This window comes from Myotis lucifugus, unplaced genomic scaffold (genome assembly GCF_000147115.1).
Source record: "Myotis lucifugus unplaced genomic scaffold, Myoluc2.0 scaffold_7, whole genome shotgun sequence".
NCBI lineage: Eukaryota > Metazoa > Chordata > Mammalia > Chiroptera > Vespertilionidae > Myotis > Myotis lucifugus.
In genome coordinates this window covers 2,286,899-2,309,015 of record NW_005871055.1, presented here as the reverse complement: position 1 = coordinate 2,309,015, position 22,117 = coordinate 2,286,899, and the positions used below count along the sequence as shown (strand labels likewise).

Sequence of the window (22,117 nt, the reverse complement as noted above, 5' to 3'; positions counted from 1 at the left end):
GGTTAAATTTCTCAGTCTATGAATATTATACTGGCAGATTTTATTTAAAACTAAAGGCCCAGTGCACAAATTTGTGCACAGGTGGGGTCCGGGTGGCCCACCCCAATCGGGGCTGATTGGACCCGGACAGCTGGGAGATGGGGACGCAGGAGGTTAGTGGGCTGGCCCCGCCCCCAATTGGGATGGGGCCAATAGGGGGCGGGGCTGGCAGGGGGAGGAGCCGCAGGTGGTTGGCTGGCCCTGCCCCCTGGTTGTACTCCCAGTCAAGGGGACAATTTGCATACTAGCCTTTTATTATATAGGATACTGTAATATACTCAACTCCCAATCATCCTCAATATTAAAAGCCTCTTTCCCCATTAAACTGTTATTTACCTATTCAGCTATGAGAAAAAAATGAGGATGCTCTTATGTGCTCAAAGAGAACTAAACTCCAGATACAGAGTTAAGCGGGAGAAAAAAGAAAAAAAAAAAAAAACCAAGAGCAGAGCATTCTATGTTTGCTATCACTTTTGTACAAAAGGGGAGAAAAAAAGCTATAAATCAACTTGCCAAACATATTTTTGTTTGTATATGCACAATGTATTTCTAGAAGAACACACCATATACTGGTAACAACGGTTGTCTCTAGGGAAGTAAACTTGGTAGCCAGAGGACAGAGACATTTTTGTACCCTTTTATTTAAAACTGTATGAATTTATCATCCAAACAAGAAGCCTACACACAGCTACTTAATTACTCAGTCACATAGTATATACAAAAATTACTATTACCCATCTCATAATTTTTTGCTTTAGGTATAAGAAAAACTTTCAACAAAATAATCTCCTTTTTTCCTAGTTATTTTTAAATAACTTGTTAGTGCCCCCAGTCTTTCTTTTGTGGGGGAAAAACACCCATCAGTCATGGGCCTGTTTAGTACTATAGCTTACAAACAATCTGATTACATAGATGCTATGCCAATTCTCTCTAGATATATAGCATAGATCCCCATAAATATTGATGTCTCCAAAACCACTATTACAATGATTAACATGAACATCAATATCAGTCTGTATCCGAATCACTGAAAAGTTATCCTATCTAATAATAGACAAACATGGTAATTAACCATGCCTCCACTACGCTTCCCATTGGCTAATCAGGGCGATATGCAAATTAACTGCCAACCAAGATGGCGGCCGGCAGCCAGGCAGCTGAAGCGAACAGGAGGCTTGCTTGCTCCAGTGATGGAGGAAGCCAAGGTTCCCCGCCTGCTGCGGCCCAGCTCTGGGCTGCACTCTAAGCAACAATGTTGCAATTATAAAAGCTAAACAAACCCAGAAACCTGCTTTCAGCCAGCCGGCCAGGCTGCACTCTAAGCAACAATGTTGCAATTATAAAAGCTAAACAAACCCAGAAACCTGCTTTCAGGAGAGACTGGGAGCTTCAGTTGCAGGCTTGGCCCTCCTGAAAAAGGCCCTCAGCCCCTCATCCAGACTGGCCAGGCACCCCAGTGGGGACGCCCACCCTAAAGGGGGTGTGGTCAGCCTGAAAACAGCCCTCAGCCCCTCATCCAGGCTGGCCAGGCACTCCAGTGGGGACCCCCACCCTAAAGAGGGTGCAGGCAACCTGAAAACAGCCATCAGCCCCTCATCCAGGCTGGCCAGGAACCCAAGCGGGACCCCCAGCCTGATTCAGGACACCATTCAAGGCAAACCAGCCGGCCCCCACCCGTGCACCAGGCCTCTATCCTATATAGTAAAAGGGTAATATGCAAACTGACCCTAACAGCAGAAAGACTGGGAATGACTGGTCACTATGACACACACTGACCACCAGGGGGCAGACGCTCAATGAAGGAGCTGCCCTCTGGTGGTCAGTGAGCTCCCACATGGAGGAGCTCTGCTCAGCCACAAGCCAGGCTGATGGCTGCCAGTACAGCAGTGGTGGTGGGAGCCTCTCCTGCCTCCTGAGCAGCGCTAGGGATGTCTGACTGCAGCTTAGGTCTGCTTCCCGCTGGCAAGTGGACATCCCCCAAGGGCTGCCGGGCTGCCAGAGGGCTGTCTGATTGCCAGCTTAGGCCCAATCCCCTGGGGAGCAGGCCTCAGCCAGCAGATGGTCATCCCCCGAGGGGGTCCCAGACTGTGAGAGGTCACAGGCTGGGCTGAGGGACCTCCCCTCCCACCCCCAAGTGCATAAATTTTTGTGCACCGGGCCTTTAGTCTATATATATAAAAGGCTAATATGCAAATTGACCCCTCAGGAGTTCAACTGGGAGTTCAATTGCTCGCTATGATGTGCGCTGACCACTAGGGGGCGGCGCAGAACGAAGGAAGGCCCCAGCCAGCAGCCGGAAGGCCCCGATCGGCCCTGATCGCTGGCCAGGCCTAGGGACCCTACGCGTGCACAAATTTCGTGCACTGGGCCTCTAGTTCTAAATAATGGAGCATGTTCTCACTACTAAATAGAAAATAATTATGTGACCAGATGGAGGTGGTAGCTGACACTACAGTAGTAATATTGCAACATAAAAATGTATCAAATCAATAATTCTACACCTTAAACTTCTACAATGTTATATACCAATTATGTCTCTAAATAAATAAATGAAACAAAAATAAGTAATAGAGCAACATTTGACTAGCATTCTATGTTTAAACTCTTGATTATCTCCTCAGCTCTCCCCAACCTTGGCCAGTAAAGACTAATAAAACATGATGAACTAAACTAATTACTTTGAAAAGTAGCTATATCCCATTATTTTCACCACACTTAAAATTTTAGGCTAGTAAAAAACCCCAGGAATTCTGCCGTGTTCATTATTCTGTATGTACTAAGCCTTCATATTTAAAAACTGGAAAGCCTTTTTCAAAAGTTTCACCTTGCATTCTCTCTTTTTTTTATGACTATCATTATTGATTTGAGAGAGGAAGGGAGAGGGAGAGAGAGATAGAAACATCAATGATGAGAGAAAATCATTTTTTAATATATATTTTATTGATTTTTAACAGAGGAAGGGAGAGGGATAGAGAGTTAGAAACATCGATGAGAGAGAAACATCGATGAGCTGCCTCCTGCACACCTCCTACTGGGGATGTGCCCGCAACCAAGGTACATGCCCTTGACCGGAATCGAACCTGAGACCTTTCATCCGCAGGCCGACGCTCTATCTACTGAGCCAAACCAGTCAGGGCTCACCTTACATTCTTAAGTCCCATAATGTTTTTTAGAAAAGCTCTTACTTGTTTTTGATAATGTGAGATGCTTTTCTTAAAAATGTTTCACATAAAAATTTTTCTAGAAAGGCAAAAAAACTTCATGAAGTATTCAGCTTTTGCACAGGTACAATTAAAGTATGTGAACAATTTTATATATGCTCTCCAGAGCTTCATAAACACATGTATGCTATAACCTCACAGTGACAATTACCTTTGAAGCCCTTGCCAATCAGGCCCCTCAATTGAGATCTATCTTGTAAAACTATCCTTTTAGCATTTCAAAGAGACTGTCTCAGAGAATACATGATGATTCTACTTTAACCTAAACAGCACTTCACAATTAACAGTTGGTTCCAGACTATCTTTCAATAAAAAACATTTCCTATCATATACTGAGAGCTTTTAGCAAATGTTATTGAAAATGAAAATAAATCTAGGCAGTGTAAATTTTAAGCCCATGTTCCACAGAGGAATAACAGAATTAAGAAATCTTGTTTGTAATCTTAAAATTCTGTTTTCTTTCTTTACATAAGAGGTGAATGCATCTGAAAGTTCCTAACTAACGCAATGTAACCACTTGCATTGTGAAACATAAGGCGAACCCTGAAATTGATTTTTTAAAAAGAAAGACAGAAGCCCTGGCTGGTGTGACTCATTTGGTTGGGCATCATCCTGTGCTCCCAGTCAGGGAACATGCCTGGGTACGGGCTAAATCCATCTCTGGTAGGGACATGCAGGAGACAGCCGATTGATTTCGCTCTCACATCAATGTTTCTCTCTCTCTCCCTCTCCTTTCCCCTCTCTGAAAAATCAATAAAAATATAAAATAAAATTTAAAAAAAGAAACCAGATAAAAACAGCCATCTATGGGATAGTTTCATTTAAATGAAACATCCATAACAGGCAAATACGTAAGTAAAGAAAGTAGATCAGTGGTTACCTGGTGTTGGGGTAGGACTGGCGCGGAAGGGAGGCAGAGGGGGGTTTAAAGGTGTGGGTGGGAGTGACTGTTAATGGGTACAGATTTCTTTCTGGTGTGAAGAAAATTTTCTGAAACCAGATAGTGACAATGGTTGCACAACTCCATGAATATAATAAAACACTAAGTTGCACACTTTAAAAAGTGAATTTTATGGTATATGAATTCTATTTCAAAAAGGTGTTTGGGGCTGGCCGGCATGGCTTAGTGGTTGAGCATCCACTTATGAACCAGGAGGTCATGGTTTCATTCCCGGTCAGAGCACATGCCTGGATTGTGGGTTCGATCCCCAGTGTGGGACGTCAAGGAGGCAGCTGGTCAATGATTCTCTCTCATCATTGATGTTTCTCTTTCTCCCTTCCATACTGAAAATCATATTTTTTTTAAAAAGAAAAGCTGTTTTGTTTTGTTTTTGAAGGAGATACAGAAATGTGCATTTTATTAGGAAAATGCTCCTCCCTGCACAGTATACAGCATCTTGGAAATTCACAATGCATACATTGTAAGTTCTAAGTCCTATAGAAACCTGACTGCTGTGTTTAACCCAGTTTCCCAAACTCACTTGACTGAAGAACATCCCAATACACCAGCACCGCCCCCACCCCAACAAAGCCTACTAATATCCACTTGGACTTAACGTTCCTTGGAAAACATTAGGAAAATTTGCTCTCAGTATGTTACAAATACAAAATTAAAAAGAGTATTAGAAGAATATTATTTATCATTTGTGGAACTGAAATGTACTAGTGGAAATATTTTAATATATTGATGTCTACTGTCTAAACCAATACATTTCTAAGAAGCATTTCATATATTTTGTTAAGTCAGTCAACTAAAATGCTTTTAATTTCATGAATTTTTTATTTATTTATTAATGAATTTTTTAATTTTTTAATAAAAATAAAATTATAGCCCAATTATTTAAACAAATATTTCCACTATAAAGTAGAATTCATTAGAAAATATATTCCCTCCTTACCCCATGCCTAGAATATGTTTAAGTTATATTAGCTTCCTAGGATCTGGCTTGTATCAAAAGACATGCCAGAAGTTCCAATAAATAACTCATAACCTATAACACTTCCACTAAAAATAAAGATGACATTTTAAAAAGGCAAATTTTTCTATAAAGTCATCAAAAAGATATCAACTATGTAAAGAGCTAATGTACTTTTTACCTCCTATACAGCCCAAATGTGAATGAGTTTAGCTACATGCAACAACCTGAATCAAGGTCACTAATATACTATCTATATTATAAAATCCCAGTGGCCCTAACAACGTAACAACCAAAGACCGGTCACCAGGAGGCTGCATACGCAGTGCGGCGAGGCACGCGTGGGTAGGCAGGGCTGCGTGCGTGGAGAGGTGCGCGCGGGTGGGCGGGGACTTGACTCTGAGTCCCGTGGCGCGGCGGGACTTGAGGGAGTCCCACAGCATGACGGGGTCTAGGGTCCCCGGTGTCTCGCAATTTCATGCGCTGCGTCACTAGCTGTTCAATAAAAGCAAATCACAGAATACAAACCATCGTACTTCAATTTATAATAAGTACAAAAGCAGGGCTTTTGGAGGATTTTGTTTCTGGGCATATAAAATATATAGAGCTCTATAAAAACAATGGCATGATAAAACCAACTTTCAGGAAAGAGGTCAAATCTGAGGAAAGAAGACTTTCAATAGGAATGGTGATATTCTTATCTTGAACACGGTGGGTACAAAGCTCACAATTCTTTCTTTGAATTTATCTTCTGAAATTATCCAAAACTTCAAAATTTCTACCACTTAAATCATAACACCTCATATAAAATTTGTCATCAACTCCAGAGAATTTCATTTACCTTCTAAAATGGCATTTAATTTTTAAAGTCACATAAGAAAAATAATTTTATATAATTTCTGATACATAAAACCTACATATAGCTATACACTGTACACTCTTATTAACAAATGCATAATACATTCATAACTGACCACTCCCACCCCCAAGAATGGTACAGATGTAAAATGTAAATAGTGCTGAGTAATTTTAACAAATAATTATTAGTGTTACAAAGATATCCTAATATTACCTGGGACAAGATTCAAAGGCAATCTTCTAGGTGAAATTGCTCTGGGGTGCTGCTTACTAATTTCTTCATAAATCTGAAGCCTCTCCTCTAAAGTGCCTATTATCAATAAATATGTGTGAGATTCAAAGCATCAAAACTTGTATCTATCATAAAACACTAATAAACTTTAAAAATTATAAGATTAAATTAAAAATATTAAAGCTACTCTCAATTTTTGTAAGAATGACATTAAAAAGTATGTGGTGGTGAAATAATGTAATTAGTAAATAACCATTTTAAACCCAATCTCTGAAGAAATCCAAAACTTCATTTAGTAAAACAGATTGTATATGCAACTCAAATCATATACACACAAGATGCAAATACTTAAGATAAACTACATTTGCCTTGTATTCCTTAGTGTACATCCCATGAAAAAGAAAACATTCCTTTATAACAGAGATTTTAAACCAGAGTGCAACAAGAGGCACACTAGTGTGTCGCAAGAATTTTTGAAACATGCAATACCTGACTATTTAGTCAGGGGCACTGACCTATTTTTCCTTAGATTGTCAAATAGAAAAATGACAATAGCCAACACAATAGCCGTCCAATATGAATGAATCAAAATTATACCTATTTTTTTGGTCAAATTGGCAAAAAATATAATCTATGTTTTGTGTGCCACAGATTTTTAGTAATTATGTGTGCCACGAGATGAAAAAGGTTGAAAATCGCTGCTTTATAACATCTTACATGAGCTCACTAGCCCACAGAAGTCTACTAGTATAACATCCATTGATTAGGCTTAAGAGAAGCAACAGTTTTAAGATCTTGAATGCAAATGTTTTGTATGTAAAAAGAACTAAATTTCTAAGGCAGCCTTGACACTTAAAATGTTCAATGAAACTCCATTATAAAGAACCCCATTAGTACAGATTATTTAAAGTAGTAATATCATTTCTCCCAAAAACAATGATATACTTCTAATAATATTATAAAATATACTTCTAATAGAAAGTTGTATCTTCCCTCCCAAGACCACCTAATTTTATAGTACTAAACAGAGGCTATACATCTAATATAATCTATATCAGGGGTCCTCAAACTACGGCCCGCGGGTCACATGCAAATACAAATATTGTATTTGTTCCCGTTTTGTTTTTTTACTTCAAAATAAGATATGTGCAGTGTGCATAGGAATTTGTTCACGGTTTTTTTTTAAACTATAGTCCAGCCCTCCAACGGTCTGAGGGACAGTGAACTGGCCCCCTGTTTAAAAAGTTTGAGGACCCCTGATCTATATGATACTCTACAACAAAAATTTGCAGGTTATAATCTGTATCTGGTTTGTTATTCTAAAACAATATCCTGCATAATTTACAAAGATAGATTGCATGCATTATTTTACATAAGCAATAAGCCAACTGACAGCAGAATTTTCAGAAAAAGCAAACAAACCTCTTTTAAACTATAAGATTTAAGGGGATTTTAATTCAGACCACAGAAATACAATTATTTTAAGAATAACTCTTAGTGCTAGTAATCAAAGTATTTCCATAATAAATGTAGTTTTCACAATCATGACTATAAACACTATATTTGTTTGCTTTTTTTTAAGACTTCTTCATTCCCCCAATAATATGTTTTGGAGCTCCAATGTGGCTAGATTTTTGAAACTGGGATATGTGAAAAATAATTTTTAGATTCTGTTAACGATTTGGAGACTTCATGAAATATCAAGCACCCTTCCACTAAAATTCACATGAAGATTATTGCGGGCTTTTTGTTTGTTTGTTTGTATTTTTAAAAAGCAGTTCTTATAAGTAGGCCTAATGTTAGAAAAAGATATTTTTAAGTTGTAAGCATAAAAGAATTTTTTCCACTACCCCAGATATAACAAGTGTTATAAATATAGTTGAAATACCATTAAGACAAAACCGAACCATTTCAATGCCCTATTTCAAGTCACAAGTTGGAGCTCCAGAACTTACCATGGGGGAGAAAAGGTCCTAAGGAACCTAAAAAGATAAAGTAATGCAATTAGTTTTATAATCAAGACATTTTAGATTAAGTATGGATTCTGAAATACAGAATATATTATATTCATTTTACTAAAACATGTAAATAATCTGTAGTTTTAAATAATCTGTATTATTAACTACATGTCAGTAACTGGTAGTTTAAAGAAAAGTCATAGTTATCTCACATTTCTAACTTTCAGACATGTCTTCTGTCCTATTTTTAATAAAAATAATAAAAAAACCAGATTGAACTAACCAATATTTAAATTTCCATCATTTTTTAAGAAACATTTAAAAATACTTTAGTAATTGTGACATTAAATTTTAAATACAAGCAAAAAACCTGAATTAATTTATAAAAATGATTAGGACATAACAAACTTTTCTCATGGTTCATACTACTATAAATGAATATGGGTAGCTGCCTATTTACTCTACTTATTAAATTTAAAAATTCTGCTCTTTCAACACCCCTGAACCATAGTTTCATAATTATTTCAGTCATATATTTATTCATAAATAATAGGATTTTAGAAATTTTAATTGCTAACAACATTTAATTATGAAAATATTAGGGAAAATTTGAACTATGACTCTACATTTCTGAAAAGGGTCAAGGTTATATAATTTAAAAAGATGTATAACATTTTACTCCACACAAATTAACCTAGTCTGAAATTCAGAGAACAATTTTCATGCCAATGTTATATACCATATACTCTCATCAAAATTTCTTTATCCCAATTCTTATTTAGAGATTGAGGATAACAGACCTCTAATTCTTTTTTTTTTAATATATTTTTATTGATTTCAGACAGAGAGGAAGGGAGAGGGGGAGAAAGACAGAAACATCAATGACGAGAGAGAATCATTGATTGGCTGCCTCCTGCAAGCCCCCTACTGGGGATCAAGTCCGCAACCCGGGCATGTGCCCTTGACAAGAATCGAACCTGGGACCCTTCAGTCCTCAGGCCAACGCTCTATCCACTGAGCCAAACCAGCCAGGGCAGACCTCTAATTCTTTAAAAATATTAAATAATTATGACACTTTCCAGAAAGAGAACACTCATTTCATTATCTTTCCCATCTCTCTAGTATAAATAGGTAACATTATGATTACCTGTACCTGTACACATTTATCACGTAAGTATAAATATTTTAATTCATTTTCACTCCAATAATTTTCCTACATGGCAAAATGAATTCTAGGGCAAGAAATATATGTCTTCAAATATTATTACAATTTTACATTTTATTATACGTACTTCAAACAATAGTTAAAAGAAGGTAGAGCCCTAACCGGTTTGGCTCAGTGGATAGAGCGTCGGCCTGCGGACTGAAAGGTCCCGGGTTCGATCCCGGTCAAGGGCATGTACCTTGGTTGCGGGCACATCCCCAGTAGGAGATGTGCAGGAGGCAGCTGATCGATGTTTCTCTCATCGATGTTTCTAACTCTCTATCTCTCTCCCTTCCTCTCTGTAAAAAGTCAATAAAGTATATATAAAAAAAAAATCAATAAAATATATTTAAAAATAAAAATAAAAAAATAAAATAAAAAATAAAAGAAGGTAGAAAAGAAAAATCAGTACATACTAAGTTGCAGAGCTTTTTCCAAGCCTTCATAATAACACCAATTTTCCGCATTCCGATCAATCAGATTTTTGAATACTTCACTGGCTTCTTTTAATCTTCCCAATTTCAACAGCATTTCCCCTAAAATTAAGTTTAAAGTCACAATCATTTAACTTAAACATTAAATACCTGTCTGATCCCAGAGATTTCACTAAACATTATTAGTATAGTAGATATTTATGGAAGACAGGACTGTATGTGCCTCCCTCTGGCACAGATTGCAGTTTATATAACTAAACATAGATTAATTTACAGCTTGCCTTCAGTAACGAACCTTCATTTACACATTCTACTAAACTAACACTAGAGGCCCAGTGCACGAATTCATGCATGGGTGGGGTGCCTCAGGCTGGCCTGCAATCGGGGCCGATCATGGCCACGGGAGGTTGGCCAGGAGAGGGGCCACAGGAAGTTGCCCGGGAGAGGGGCCACAGAAGGTTGGCCAGCTGGGAGGATGGGCCATGGGAGATTGGCCAGCCAGGGGGAGGGACCACGGGAGGTTGGCCGGTCACGGGAGGTTGGCTATGGGAGCGCACTGACCACCAGGGGGCAGCTCCTATGTTGAGTGTCTGTCCCTGGTGGTCAGTGCATGTCACAGCTACCAGCCGGTTGTCAGGTCGTCCAGTCGCTTAGGCTTTTATATATATAGGTTGCCAGCGCACGTCATATGTACCGGCCAGTCGGTCAGACTGCCAGTGCGTGTTATATGTACCGGCCAGTCGGTTGGTTGGACGTATGTATGGTCGGTCACTTAGCCTTTTATATATATAGATTCATTTTTGGCTCCCTACAATATCCCAAATATACATGTAGAATATTAATTTGTTAGTAAAAGTCTGCATTATGCGTATTTTATATACCCTTCATAAGACTAGAGGCCTGGTGCACGAATTCGTTAATGGGTAGGGGTCTCTCAGCCTGGCCGGTGATCAAGGCCTATCAGGGGGCCAGTTAACTGGGGGCAGGGACCCCGGGATGTTGGCTGGCCAGTCCCCCAATTGGGGCCTATTGGGGGGGCTGGCCGGCAGGGGGGAGGGACCGTAGGAGGTTGGCCAATAGGGGTGGAGGAAGGACCGCAGGAGGTTGACTGGTGGGGGGGGAGGGGCCACAGGAGGGCGGCGGTGGGAGCACACTGACCACCAGGGGGCAGCTCCTGCATTGAGCATCTGCCCCCTGGTGATCAGTGCACGTCATAGCAACTGGTTGACCGGTTGTAATGGTCGCTTAGGCTTTTATATATATAGACTAGAGGCTCGGTGCACAAAAATTTGTGCACTCGGGGGTGGGGGGTCCCTCAGCCCGGCCTGTGCCCTCTCGCAGTCTGGGACCCCACGGGGGATGACCATCTGCTGGCTTAGGCCTGCTCCCTGGGGGATTGGGCCTAAGATGGCAATCAGACATCCCTCTGGCAGCCCGGCAGCACTTGGGGGATGTCCATTTGCCAGCGGGAAGCAGACCTAAGCTGCAGTCAGACATCCCTAGCGCTGCTCAGGAGGCAGGAGAGGCTCCCACCACCACTGCTGTACTGGCAGCCATCAGCCTGGCTTGTGGCTGAGCAGAGCTCCTCCATGTGGGAGCGCACAGACCACCAAAGGGCAGCACCTTCATTGAGCGTCTGCCCCCTGGTGGTCAGTGTGCGTCATAGTGACCAGTCATTCCCAGTCTTTCTGCTGTTAGGGTCAGTTTGCATATTACCCTTTTACTATATAGGATAGAGGCCTGGTGCACGGGTGGGGGCCGGCTGGTTTGCCCTGAAGGGTGTCCCGGATCAGGTTGGGGGTCCCACTGGGGTGCCTGGCTAGTCTGGGTGAGGGGCTGATGGCTGTTTGCAGCTGGTCACACCCCCTTCAGGGTGGGGGTCCCTACTGGGGTGCCTGGCCAGCCTGGATGAGGGGCTGAGGGCTGTTTTCAGGCTGGCCACACCCCCTTTAGGGTGGGGGTCCCCACTGGGGTGCCTGGTCAGTCTGGGTGAGGGGCTGAGGGCCGTTTTCAGGCTGGCCAGCGACGGAAGCTCCCAGCCTCTCCTTTTTTTCTTTCTTTTTTTTATTCTGAGATTTATTTACCTTCTATAATTGAAACATTGTTGCCGTCACTGGTGCTCCCAGCTCTGAGGCCGCGGTCGGCTGAAAGCAGGTATCTGGGGTTTGTTTAGCTTCTATAATTGAAACTTTGTTGCTTCCGGGCTCAGAGCCCAGCCGCGGCAGGCGGGGAACCTTGGCTTCCTCCATCACTGGAGCAAGCAAGCCTCCTGCTCGCTTCAGCTGCGTGGCTGCCGGCCGCCATCTTTGTTGGCAGTTAATTTGCATATCGCCCTGATTAGCCAATGGGAAGCGTAGCAGAGGTACGGTTAATTACCCTTTTTGTCTTTTATTAGATAGGACTAGAGGCCCGGTGCACAAAAATTTGTACACTTGGTGGGGGGGTCCCCTCAGCCCGTCCTGTGCCCTCTTGCAGTCTGGGACCCCTCGGGGAATGTCCACCTGCTGGCTTAGGCCCGCTCCCCGGAGGAACAGGCCTAAGCTGGAAGTCAGACATCCCTCTGGCAGCCCGGGAGCCCTTGGGGGATGTCCACTTGCCAGCAGGGAGCAAGCCTAAGCTGCAGTCAGACATCCTTAGCACTGCTGAGGAGGTGGGAGCGGCTCCCGCCACCACCGCTGTGCTGGCAGTTGTCAGCCTGGCTTGTGGCTGAGCAGAGCTCCCCTTGTGGGAGCACACTGACCACCAGGGGGCATCTCCTGCATTGAGTGTCTGCCCCCTGGTGGTCAGTGTGTGTCATAGTGACCAGTCATTCCCAGTCGTTAGGGTCAATTTGCATATTACCCTTTTATTATATAGGATAGAGGCCTGGTGCACAGGTGCGGGCCAGCTGGTTTGCCCTGTAGGATGTCCCGGATCAGGGTGGGAGTCCCGCTGGGGTCCCTGGCCAGCCTGGGTGAGGGGCTGAGGCCATTTTCAGGCTGGCCACACCCCCTTCAGGGTGGGGGTCCCCACTGGGGTGCCTAGCCAGCCTGGGTGAGGGGCTGAGGGCTGTTTTCAGGCTGGCCACACCCCCAGCCCCTCCTTGAGAGGAGGCCATGCAGGCTGGAAGCAGGTATCTGGGATTTATTTATCTTCTATAATTGAAACTTTGTAGCCTTGAGCGGAGCTCAGGTCCGGCAAGGGCAGGCGGGAAGTTTGACTTCCTCCATCACTGGGGCAACCCAAGCCTCCTGCTTGCTCCAGTTCCGTGGCCGCCGCCATCTTTGTGACGGAGTGAGGATGTGATGGTTAATTTGCATATTACTCTTTTATTAGATAGGATTGTAAATGAATTCTAATGAAATATCCCTATCTTCCTACTGCACAATTTAAATGTACTTTTCCTGATACGTTCATATATTAAGCAATTCTTCATTCAATCCTCTTAATTTCCTTTCCAGGTCACTAAAATTTGAATCAACTTGTAAAAAGTAACACTAAACCCCACTTCACAGCAAGAAACCACACAAACCATGTTCACATGTCAGACACCTACAAGGTTCAATTTTTATGTGGCTTTTAAGAAGCCACACAAGTTGAAAGGGGGCATGGGGAATGAAGATCTAAACTTTTCAAACATAATAGAAAGCACACCTAGTCTAAGATAAACGGAAGATTCTCAAAAAGAAATATCTCAACTTCCCATCCCTAAAATTTCCCATTCCCCAAATAATCCACTTCAAACAAATAATCCTCTGAAATGTCTTTAAGTCATACTATTTCAGCTTTCATCATCTTAGAGAAGGCAGCATATAACAGTGGTTATTATATACTATTATTTTACTATTTATATATGATATATATTATTCAAGCTGCATGTTATTATACATTTGTCAAAACCAAGAGGGTATAGTAAAACTAACTAGATGTAATTACTAATGTTACCAATTTCTAGCTCTGAACAAGTTACAAACTTCCAATGTCCATTTCCTTGCCTCTAAAATATCAACTACCTTAATCCACTTTGTGATAATCAAAGGAAATAATTTACTTAAAATGGTTTAGCACAATGCCTGGCACAAAGTGATTACATGTAAACATTTGCTACTTAAAACTATAAACATGCCCCATTCCTCCAGAATTAACTTCTGGTCAGTCTAATTTTTACCCTGTTGACACTATTCTTCAAGTCCAAACATTTTATTATCTGCTACTACTATACGGTAAAGGTTATTACTATAGGATTATATGGGACAAATAAGTACACTTGCATTTTTTTTAAAATAAAAATCTCTAACTTTAACAGTTCTTAAAATTATCTTAATATACTAATGGATACAAAAGACACAATGTATAAATATCAAAATCTCTGGGCCTGCAAACTTCACTGAAAAAATAAAAATAACATATCCTGTCTCTATAAGCAATACAGAATATCGGCTTTATATTCAAATTGATGACCCCCAAATGACCCACATTACCAATATATGTTGCAATTTGCAGATTTTTTAAACCAGAATTGACCATACTATAGCATATCTACTTTTTAATCCCTGCATTCCCTAGTAATGCTATAAGACAAAGACAGAGAAACAGAAAAAGCAACCTAAGAGTTGAGATTTAATCAGGAAATAGCAATACATCAGAACATAAAAATAATTGCCTTTCGCCGAAACCGGTTTGGCTCAGTGGATAGAGCGTCGGCCTGCGGACTGGAGGGTCCTGGGTTCAATTCCGGTCAAGGGCATGTACCTTGGTTGCAGGCACATCCCCAGTGGGAGATGTGCAGGAGGCAGCTGATCGATGTTTCTAACTCTCTATCTCTCTTCCTTCCTCTCTGTAAAAAATCAATAAAATATATTTTAAAAAAAAATAAAAAAATAAAAAATCTACCCTCTCTTTAAAAAAAAAATAAAATAAAAAAATAATTGCCTTTTATTTTCTCCCATCAATTACAGGTAATAGAATAAGAAAGAAACCAGAATATTATTTATCCACATTTTACCAATAGTTTGAAAAATAGCATTGTAGTCAATATTGATATTAGTACTATTTACAATAAAAACTAAGTCAGTCAGTTGCTATATATTAACAAGTGTCAAGTATAGCAGTTAAAAGTAAGGGCTCGTGAAAAGACATGAAGAAAACTTAAATGCATATTACTAAGTGAGAAAAGTCAATCTCAAAAGGCTACATACTCCATAATTCCAAATACATGACATTCTGGAAAAGGCATAACTATGGAGACAGTAAAAGGATCAGTGGTTGCCAGGGGTGGGGGCAAGGGGAAATGAATAGGGAGAGCACAGAGGATTTTTAGGGCGATGAAACTAGTACTCCATATGATACTATAATGGTGGCTGCATATTATTATACATTTGTCAAAACCAAGAGAGTGTGCAACACCAAGAACTAACAGAAATGTAAACTTTATAGACTTCAGGTGGTAATGATGTGTTAATGTAGGTTCATTAATTGTAATACATAGCTCTAGCTGGTTTGACTCAGTGAATAGAGCATCAGCCTACAGACTGAAGGATCCTGGGTTCAATTCTGGTCAGGGGCACATGTCTAGGTTGTGGGCTCAAACCCCAGTAGGGGACGTGCAGGAGCCAGCCAATCAGTGATTTTCTCTCACCATTGATGTTTCTATCTCTCCTCTCGCTCCCTCTCCCATCCTCTCTGAAATCAATAAAAATATTTTTTAAAGTTAAAATGTACTTTAAAAAAATTATAATAAATATACCACTCTGGAGGGGGATATTGATAGTGGAGGAGACTATACATGAGTAGGGAAATACAGTATATGGGAAATCTCTGTACCTTCAACTTGATTTTGCTGTGAAACTAAAACTATTCTAAAAAATAAAGTCTTAAAAAAAAAATTTTAGAATAAGGGCTCTGAAGCCAAAAAGATGTGCTTAGAAATTAACTCTACCTCCCTAGCCAGTTTAGCTCAGTGGATAGAGTGTAGGCCTGCAGACCAAAGGATCCTGAGTTCGATTCTGGTCAAGGGCACATACCTTGGTTGCAGGCTCCTCCCTGGCCTAGGCCCTGGTCAGGGTGCAAGCAGGAGGCAACCAATCGATGTGTTTCTTTCACATCGATGTTTCTCTCTGTCTTTCCCTCTCTCTCCCACTCTCCCTAAAAATTAATGGAAAAATACCGAGTGAGGATTAACCAAAAAAAAAGGAAAGAAAGAAAAGAAATTAACTCTAGAACCTAAAAGGTGGGGTGACTCTGGACAACTCCTTAATATCTCTTAACCTTAGTTTCCTCAGCTATAAAATGGAGATAGTAAATAGTACCCATGTTAGAGGTGCTAAAAATGTAAGTGAAATAAAGCAGTTTAAGCAATTACCATGCCCTAAAACACAGGAAAAGTAAATAAATGTTAGCTTTTATTAAGTTTTAAAAGTCCTACAACTATACTAACTTTAATTTTAAACTAATGATTTTAGTTGGACATTCTATTTAATACAGTATTAATGAAATGAGTAATTGATGAACAAAGCTTTGTTAAGAAAAAATGTGGCTAACGCTTTGATGAACGTTTTTAACAAACTATCAGGACCCTGCCTTCATAATTAGCCCATAATGATACTTGACTTCCTGATAATCCCAGTATCAATTATTATTCTCATTATATTTTACTATACATAAATAGATACAAATAAAAATATAGACATACAGATATGGAGGGGTAAAATATAAAGGTAGTATAATGTTCTGCTTAAGAAAATGAAATCTGAAGTCAAACTTCTTGGCCTCATATACAGCACTGTACCCAGCTTACCTAGCTGTGTGACTTCGGGCAAGTCACTTAACTCTCTGTTCCTCAGTCACCAAACTCTAAAGTGAATATAACAACTACATCATAATAAGTGTATAGAATATTACCTAAAACATAAGTCTTATTTAAGTGTTAAGACAGAATAAAATATAGTTTTAGTTCTTTTCTTTAATTAAAAAGAAAAGGCAGGTCAACTAACCTTTAATTTCTTCCACTGAAAGTTTATCACATATTTGTTTCTCATATGTTTCTATATGTTCTAAAGATTCCTGAAATAGATCTGCTTCTCGCATCACTTGATTCTGGTATAATATCAGTTCACTATATTCATAGTCAATTTTGTTGAGAGGAACCTAAAAATAGAAAGGACCAAATTATCATGTTTATATAATTACATAAAGCAATTTCAGATCTTTAATTTCACTGCTTTCTAAGGAAAGCAATTCACACAGATTTAAAAAAGCAACCCATGAACAATTATAAATAGAAGAGTAATTAATAGAAAAGATTAATACATTCTTTAAAATAAATACTAGTAAAGGGATAGGACTCTGGTATAGAGCAAATTGAACAGGTCCTATACACCCAAAAAAGTATAAAAATTGGTTAAAATCCTAAGGAATCTACATTAAAAAACTTACTAGAACTCATCAAGGAGTTAGGCAAGATGACAGAAAAAATCAATATACAAAATCAATTATATCTCTATATTATAGTAACAACCTGAAAATTAAATAATTTCATTCACAATAGCACCAAAAAGAACAAGATATTTAGGAATAAATTTAAGAAACAAGATCTAAACACCCTCCCCCCTCTCCCGTGGGTAGGGCTCAGTGGTTAAGCGTCGACCTATGAACCAGGAGGTCACAGTTTGATTTCTGGTCACAGCACATGCCAGGGTTTCGGGCTCGATCCCCGGAAGGGGCGTGCAGGAGGCAGTTGATCAATGATTCTCTCTCATCATTGATGTTTCTAACTCTCCCTCTCCCTTCCTCTCTGAAATAAATTTTAAAAATATTTTAAAGTAAAGAAATAAGATCTATATACTGAAGACTACAAAATATGCTGAGAAATTACAGACAAACCTAAATAAACGGTGAGATAGTACACTCCACAGTAATGGGTCAGAATACTCAATGTTTTGATGGCAATTCCAAATTGATCTATAAATTCAATGCAATCCCTACCAAACTCACAGCAAGCCTTTTACAGAAATTTATAAGCTAATCCTAAAATTCAAATGGAAATAAAAAGAACCCTACATGGCCAAAAAAATTAGAAAAAGAACAAAGTAGGAGGACATGTGTTTCACATCTCAAACTTACTACAAAGCTACAAAAATCAATGCAGTGTGGCACTGGCACAAGGATACCCATACAGATCAGAGGAACAGAATAAAAGGTCCAAAAATAAGCTAGTATATTCTGGTCAACTGATTTTTTACAAAGGTGCCAAGGCAATTCAATGAAGGAAGAGTAGTTTTCTCACAAATAATAGTGGAACAATTAAATTAAGCATGCAAGAAAAGACCTTAGACTCATAATTCATACCATACACAAAAATTAACTCAAAATGGCATACACCTAAATGTAAGCAATAAAGTATAAAAGAAATCTTAGAAGAATAGAAGAAATTCTTTGTGACCCCATGTATAAAAGAAAAAAATTAATAAATTGGACTTCATCAAAATTAAAAAAATTTTCTCCTTCAGAAGACACCATTAATAACATGAAAATACAAGCTACAGATTGGGAGAAAATATTTCCAAATAATATACCTGATAAGGAACTTGTATTAAGAATATATAAAGCACTCTTACAACTCAGTTGTAAGACAAATAACCCAATTTAAAAAATGGGCACAAAATTTGAATAGATATTTCATCAAAGAAGAAATATAAATGGCTAATAAGAACATAATAAAATGGTCAATATCATTAGTTGTTAGGAAACTGTAACAGGAAATGAATAAGCTATACTTGTAGAAAACTACCCATATTAATCTTAGCAAATGTTAAACCCAGCTTGTTACTCTAACCTGATTTTTCTCAAAACTAGAGCTTACATGTTAAAAGTTTTTTTTTAGTATACTTCACAATCCAGCAGTTTCAGTTCCTGTGTGAACCTAAGGAGCAGCCTGACCTTCAAGGCTCTGGTTAATGCCAACTGCCCAGACACAGGAATTCACTGACAAAAAAAAAACAAAACAGATGGCCAACTCAAGGATGCTGAGTTAAAAATCCATATCAGGACCAGCAAGGACACTGCCTGCATATCTACAGCCCCTCCCCCTGATCTCTGTTCTGCTTTCCTTCTCCCTCCTTTTAAAAACCTCTGCCTGCAATAATATCTTAAGATGGGTTTTTGAGGACTGGGGAGAGTCCCCCATCTTCTCAAGATGCCAGCACCTGTCTCACAAGTTTGGCTTTCATTGCTGCAGGCAGAATTCAGATTTCAGTTACAATACATGAAAACAGATACACATCCACTAAGATGACTATCATCAAAAAATCAGACAATAAAAAAAATTAGACAATAACTGGTGTTGGGGATGAGTAGAAATTGGAACCCTCATATATTATTGGAGGGAATACAAAATGCTTCAGGAAAACAATTGGGCAGTTTATTAAAAAGTTAAATGAAGCCCTGGCTGGTGTATCTCAGTGGTTACAGCGTCAGCCCAAACAACAGAGTTGCAGGTTCAATCCCAGGCCCGTCAGGGAGCATGAAGGAAGCAATCAAAGTGTCTCTCTCACATCAGTATTTCTCTCTTTCTCTTTTTTCTCTCTCTCTCTCTCTCTCTCCACCCCCCTTTTCTCTTTCTCTCCCCTCCCTCCCTCCCTTTCACTCTCTCTTGCAGTTGTAAAAAAAAAAAAAGAACTCTTACCATTTGCAACAGCATGAATGGACCTAGAGAGCATTATGCTAAGCGAAATAAGCCCGTCAGAGAAAGGTAAGTATTACATGATCTCACTCATATGTGGAATCTAATGACCAACATAAAATGATGAACAAAAATAGACCCAGAGACACAGAAATGTCAAACAGACTGTCAAACCACAGAGGGAAGGCAGAAGAGAGTGTAGGGGGGGCGGGGAAGAGATCAACCAATGAACTCATATGCATATATGCATAACTCAAGGACAGAGACGGTGGGTGGTGAAGGCTTGGGGGGGCGGGCAATGAGGGGGAAAAAAGAGACATATGTAATACTCTCAACAATGAAGATTTATTTTTAAAAAATCAATGGAAAAAATATTCTCAGGTGAGGATTAACAACAACAAAAAATGTTATGGTACTTCCGGACATGAACTAAAGTGTAGTTATGAAAAAATAATATGCCCTTTATGTACTGAAAGGGAAGACACTCCCAAATAAATCATGTGGAAAAATAACAGTGGCTCTAGTACAGGGATGGGGAAACTTTTTGACTCGAGGGCCACAATGGGTTCTTAAACTGGATCAGAGGGCCGGAACAAAAGCATGGATGGAGTGTTTGTGTGAACTAATATAAATTCAAAGTAAACATCATTACATAAAAGGGTACGGTCTTTTTTTTTTTTTTTTTTAGTTTTATTCATTTCAAACGGGCTGGATTCGGCCCGCGGCCGTAGTTTGCCCACGGCTGTTTATGTTACCATTTTTGTTATGCCCTAAACGGTTGGCTCAGTGGATAGAGCATTGGCCTGCGGACTCAAGGGTCCCAGGTTCGATTCCGGTCAAGGGCATGTACCTTGGTTGCGGGCACATCCCCGGTAGGGGGTGTGCAGGAGGCAGCTGATTGATGTTTCTCTCTCATCAATGTTTCTAACTCTCTATCCCTCTCCCTTCCTCTCTGTAAAAAATAAATATTTTTTTTTAAAATTGTGGGGGTTGGGGGGACAATGGGGAGATAAGGACACATATGTAATACCTTAATCAATAAAGAAAAAAAAAGGTTAAATATATATTTACCAAAAATACAATTTCATTCTTAGATATATACCAGAAAGAAATGAAAACATATATACACACAAAAATGTGTACACAGATGTTCATAACAGCATTATTCATAATAACAAACTAAAATCAATCCTTGTGTTCACCAATTAATGAATACATAAGCAAAGTGTCATATATCCATAATAAAATAGTATTCCGCATTAAAAAGGAATGAACTACCAATATATGCTCTAATATGGATGAATCTCAAATACATGCTAGAGAATAACAGAATCTAGGGACAAAACACTACGATTGCCTTTATATTATTGCATGTCCATTACTTATACATATGGAGAACTATATTATTCTACAAGTCTTCTCTGAACTAGACTCTGGGATAGAGATAGAACAAAGAGGACTTGCCATACAAACTCTGTATTGAAATTTATTTGATAAATGAAAAAGGTCTTTCACTCTAGCAGGTAAAATTAGTTTAGCTATCATTCCAAAAAAATAATATCTTGCTTTCGAGTAACTGTCAAAGAAAAAGTTCTCATCAGGAAAATATGAAGAGGATGATGTTAGCAAAAATGGTGAAGACCTCCAAAAACTCGTATCTCCGTAAAAGCAATAAAGAAGCTGTCCAAAAATCTCAGCATCACCTTTTTCAGAACTCTGGAAATTAATCAAAGGTGAGCACTTACCTGGGGAGCACTTATTGAAGGAAAATGGGTGAATCTTGGTAAGACCAGTGAGCTCTGTGGTGTTTTAACTTGCCCTAGTCCTACTACATGCTCTTTAGCTACACAGTATCTTGAAAAATAAGCTTGTGTTCTCAGAGCAGCCACCAGAGAAAACAGAATAAAGCTGGAGCTCTTTCAAAGCCTCCTTCCCAAGGAACTGTAATTAACTGACCCCTCAGGTGGTTCCCCGCAAGACCCCACATATAGGCAAACACAGAGCTTGCCCAGAGCAAAAAGCCTTAGGGGGAGGAGAGGGCCAAAAGCATTTGTCAGAAACAATTATAGACAAGTGTTTACCTTTACAGTGCCTGAAGTGAGAAATAACAGTCTGAGCAAACAACAGATTAACCAAAAATCTTAAAGGAGAAGCTGGAAAATGTGATGTCCATTAGGCTTTGAAAAGCCACAGACACATAGAGGTATGCACATGCTCAGTAAGACCCCAGGAAACCCTAAGCTCTCACCTCTTGCTGACCTTGACACTACACAAACAAGAAGCAAAATCAAAGGCAGAGTTATAAATTGCCTGACTCAGTGCTGAAGGCATACCCCAACACACCTATAGAAAAAATTAACACAAACAAGTTGGTTCTTTGACAGTCCAACAATATTGACAAACCTTCAGGTAGAATAACCAAGAAAAAAAGGACTACTAAAATCAGGAATAAGAGGGACATTAGCACAGACCTTACAGAAATAAAAGGAATATAAAGAACTATTATGAAAAGTTATATGCCATCAAATTAAATAACTTAAATGAAATGGATTAATTCCTAGAAAAAATACAAGCTACTGAAACTCAAGAAGAAATAG

The 22,117-nt window shown here is 39.4% G+C and overlaps 1 protein-coding gene across 15 annotated transcripts in view; it reads right to left on the bottom strand.

Annotated features, from left to right (window-relative positions):
- NAA16 (N(alpha)-acetyltransferase 16, NatA auxiliary subunit) overlaps positions 1-22,117 on the bottom strand; it is an 86,852-nt gene that overhangs the window by 48,641 nt on the left and 16,094 nt on the right. For 9 of the 15 annotated variants that reach the window (XR_002827406.1, XM_023748172.1, XM_023748173.1 and 6 more), the window contains 4 exons: positions 16,834-16,987; positions 9,845-9,964; positions 8,222-8,248; positions 6,249-6,344 (listed from right to left, as the gene is read on the bottom strand). Coding sequence is in view for 11 of the 15 variants with exons in the window: in XM_023748172.1 (XP_023603940.1) it covers positions 6,249-6,344; positions 8,222-8,248; positions 9,845-9,964; positions 16,834-16,987 (397 nt within the window). In the remaining 4 variants the exon portion in view is untranslated. Of the gene's footprint in view, positions 1-6,248; positions 6,345-8,221; positions 8,249-9,844; positions 9,965-16,833; positions 16,988-22,117 lie in introns of those variants that run through there. The other 6 variants (XM_023748192.1, XM_023748195.1, XM_023748205.1 and 3 more) reach the window with 4 other exon arrangements.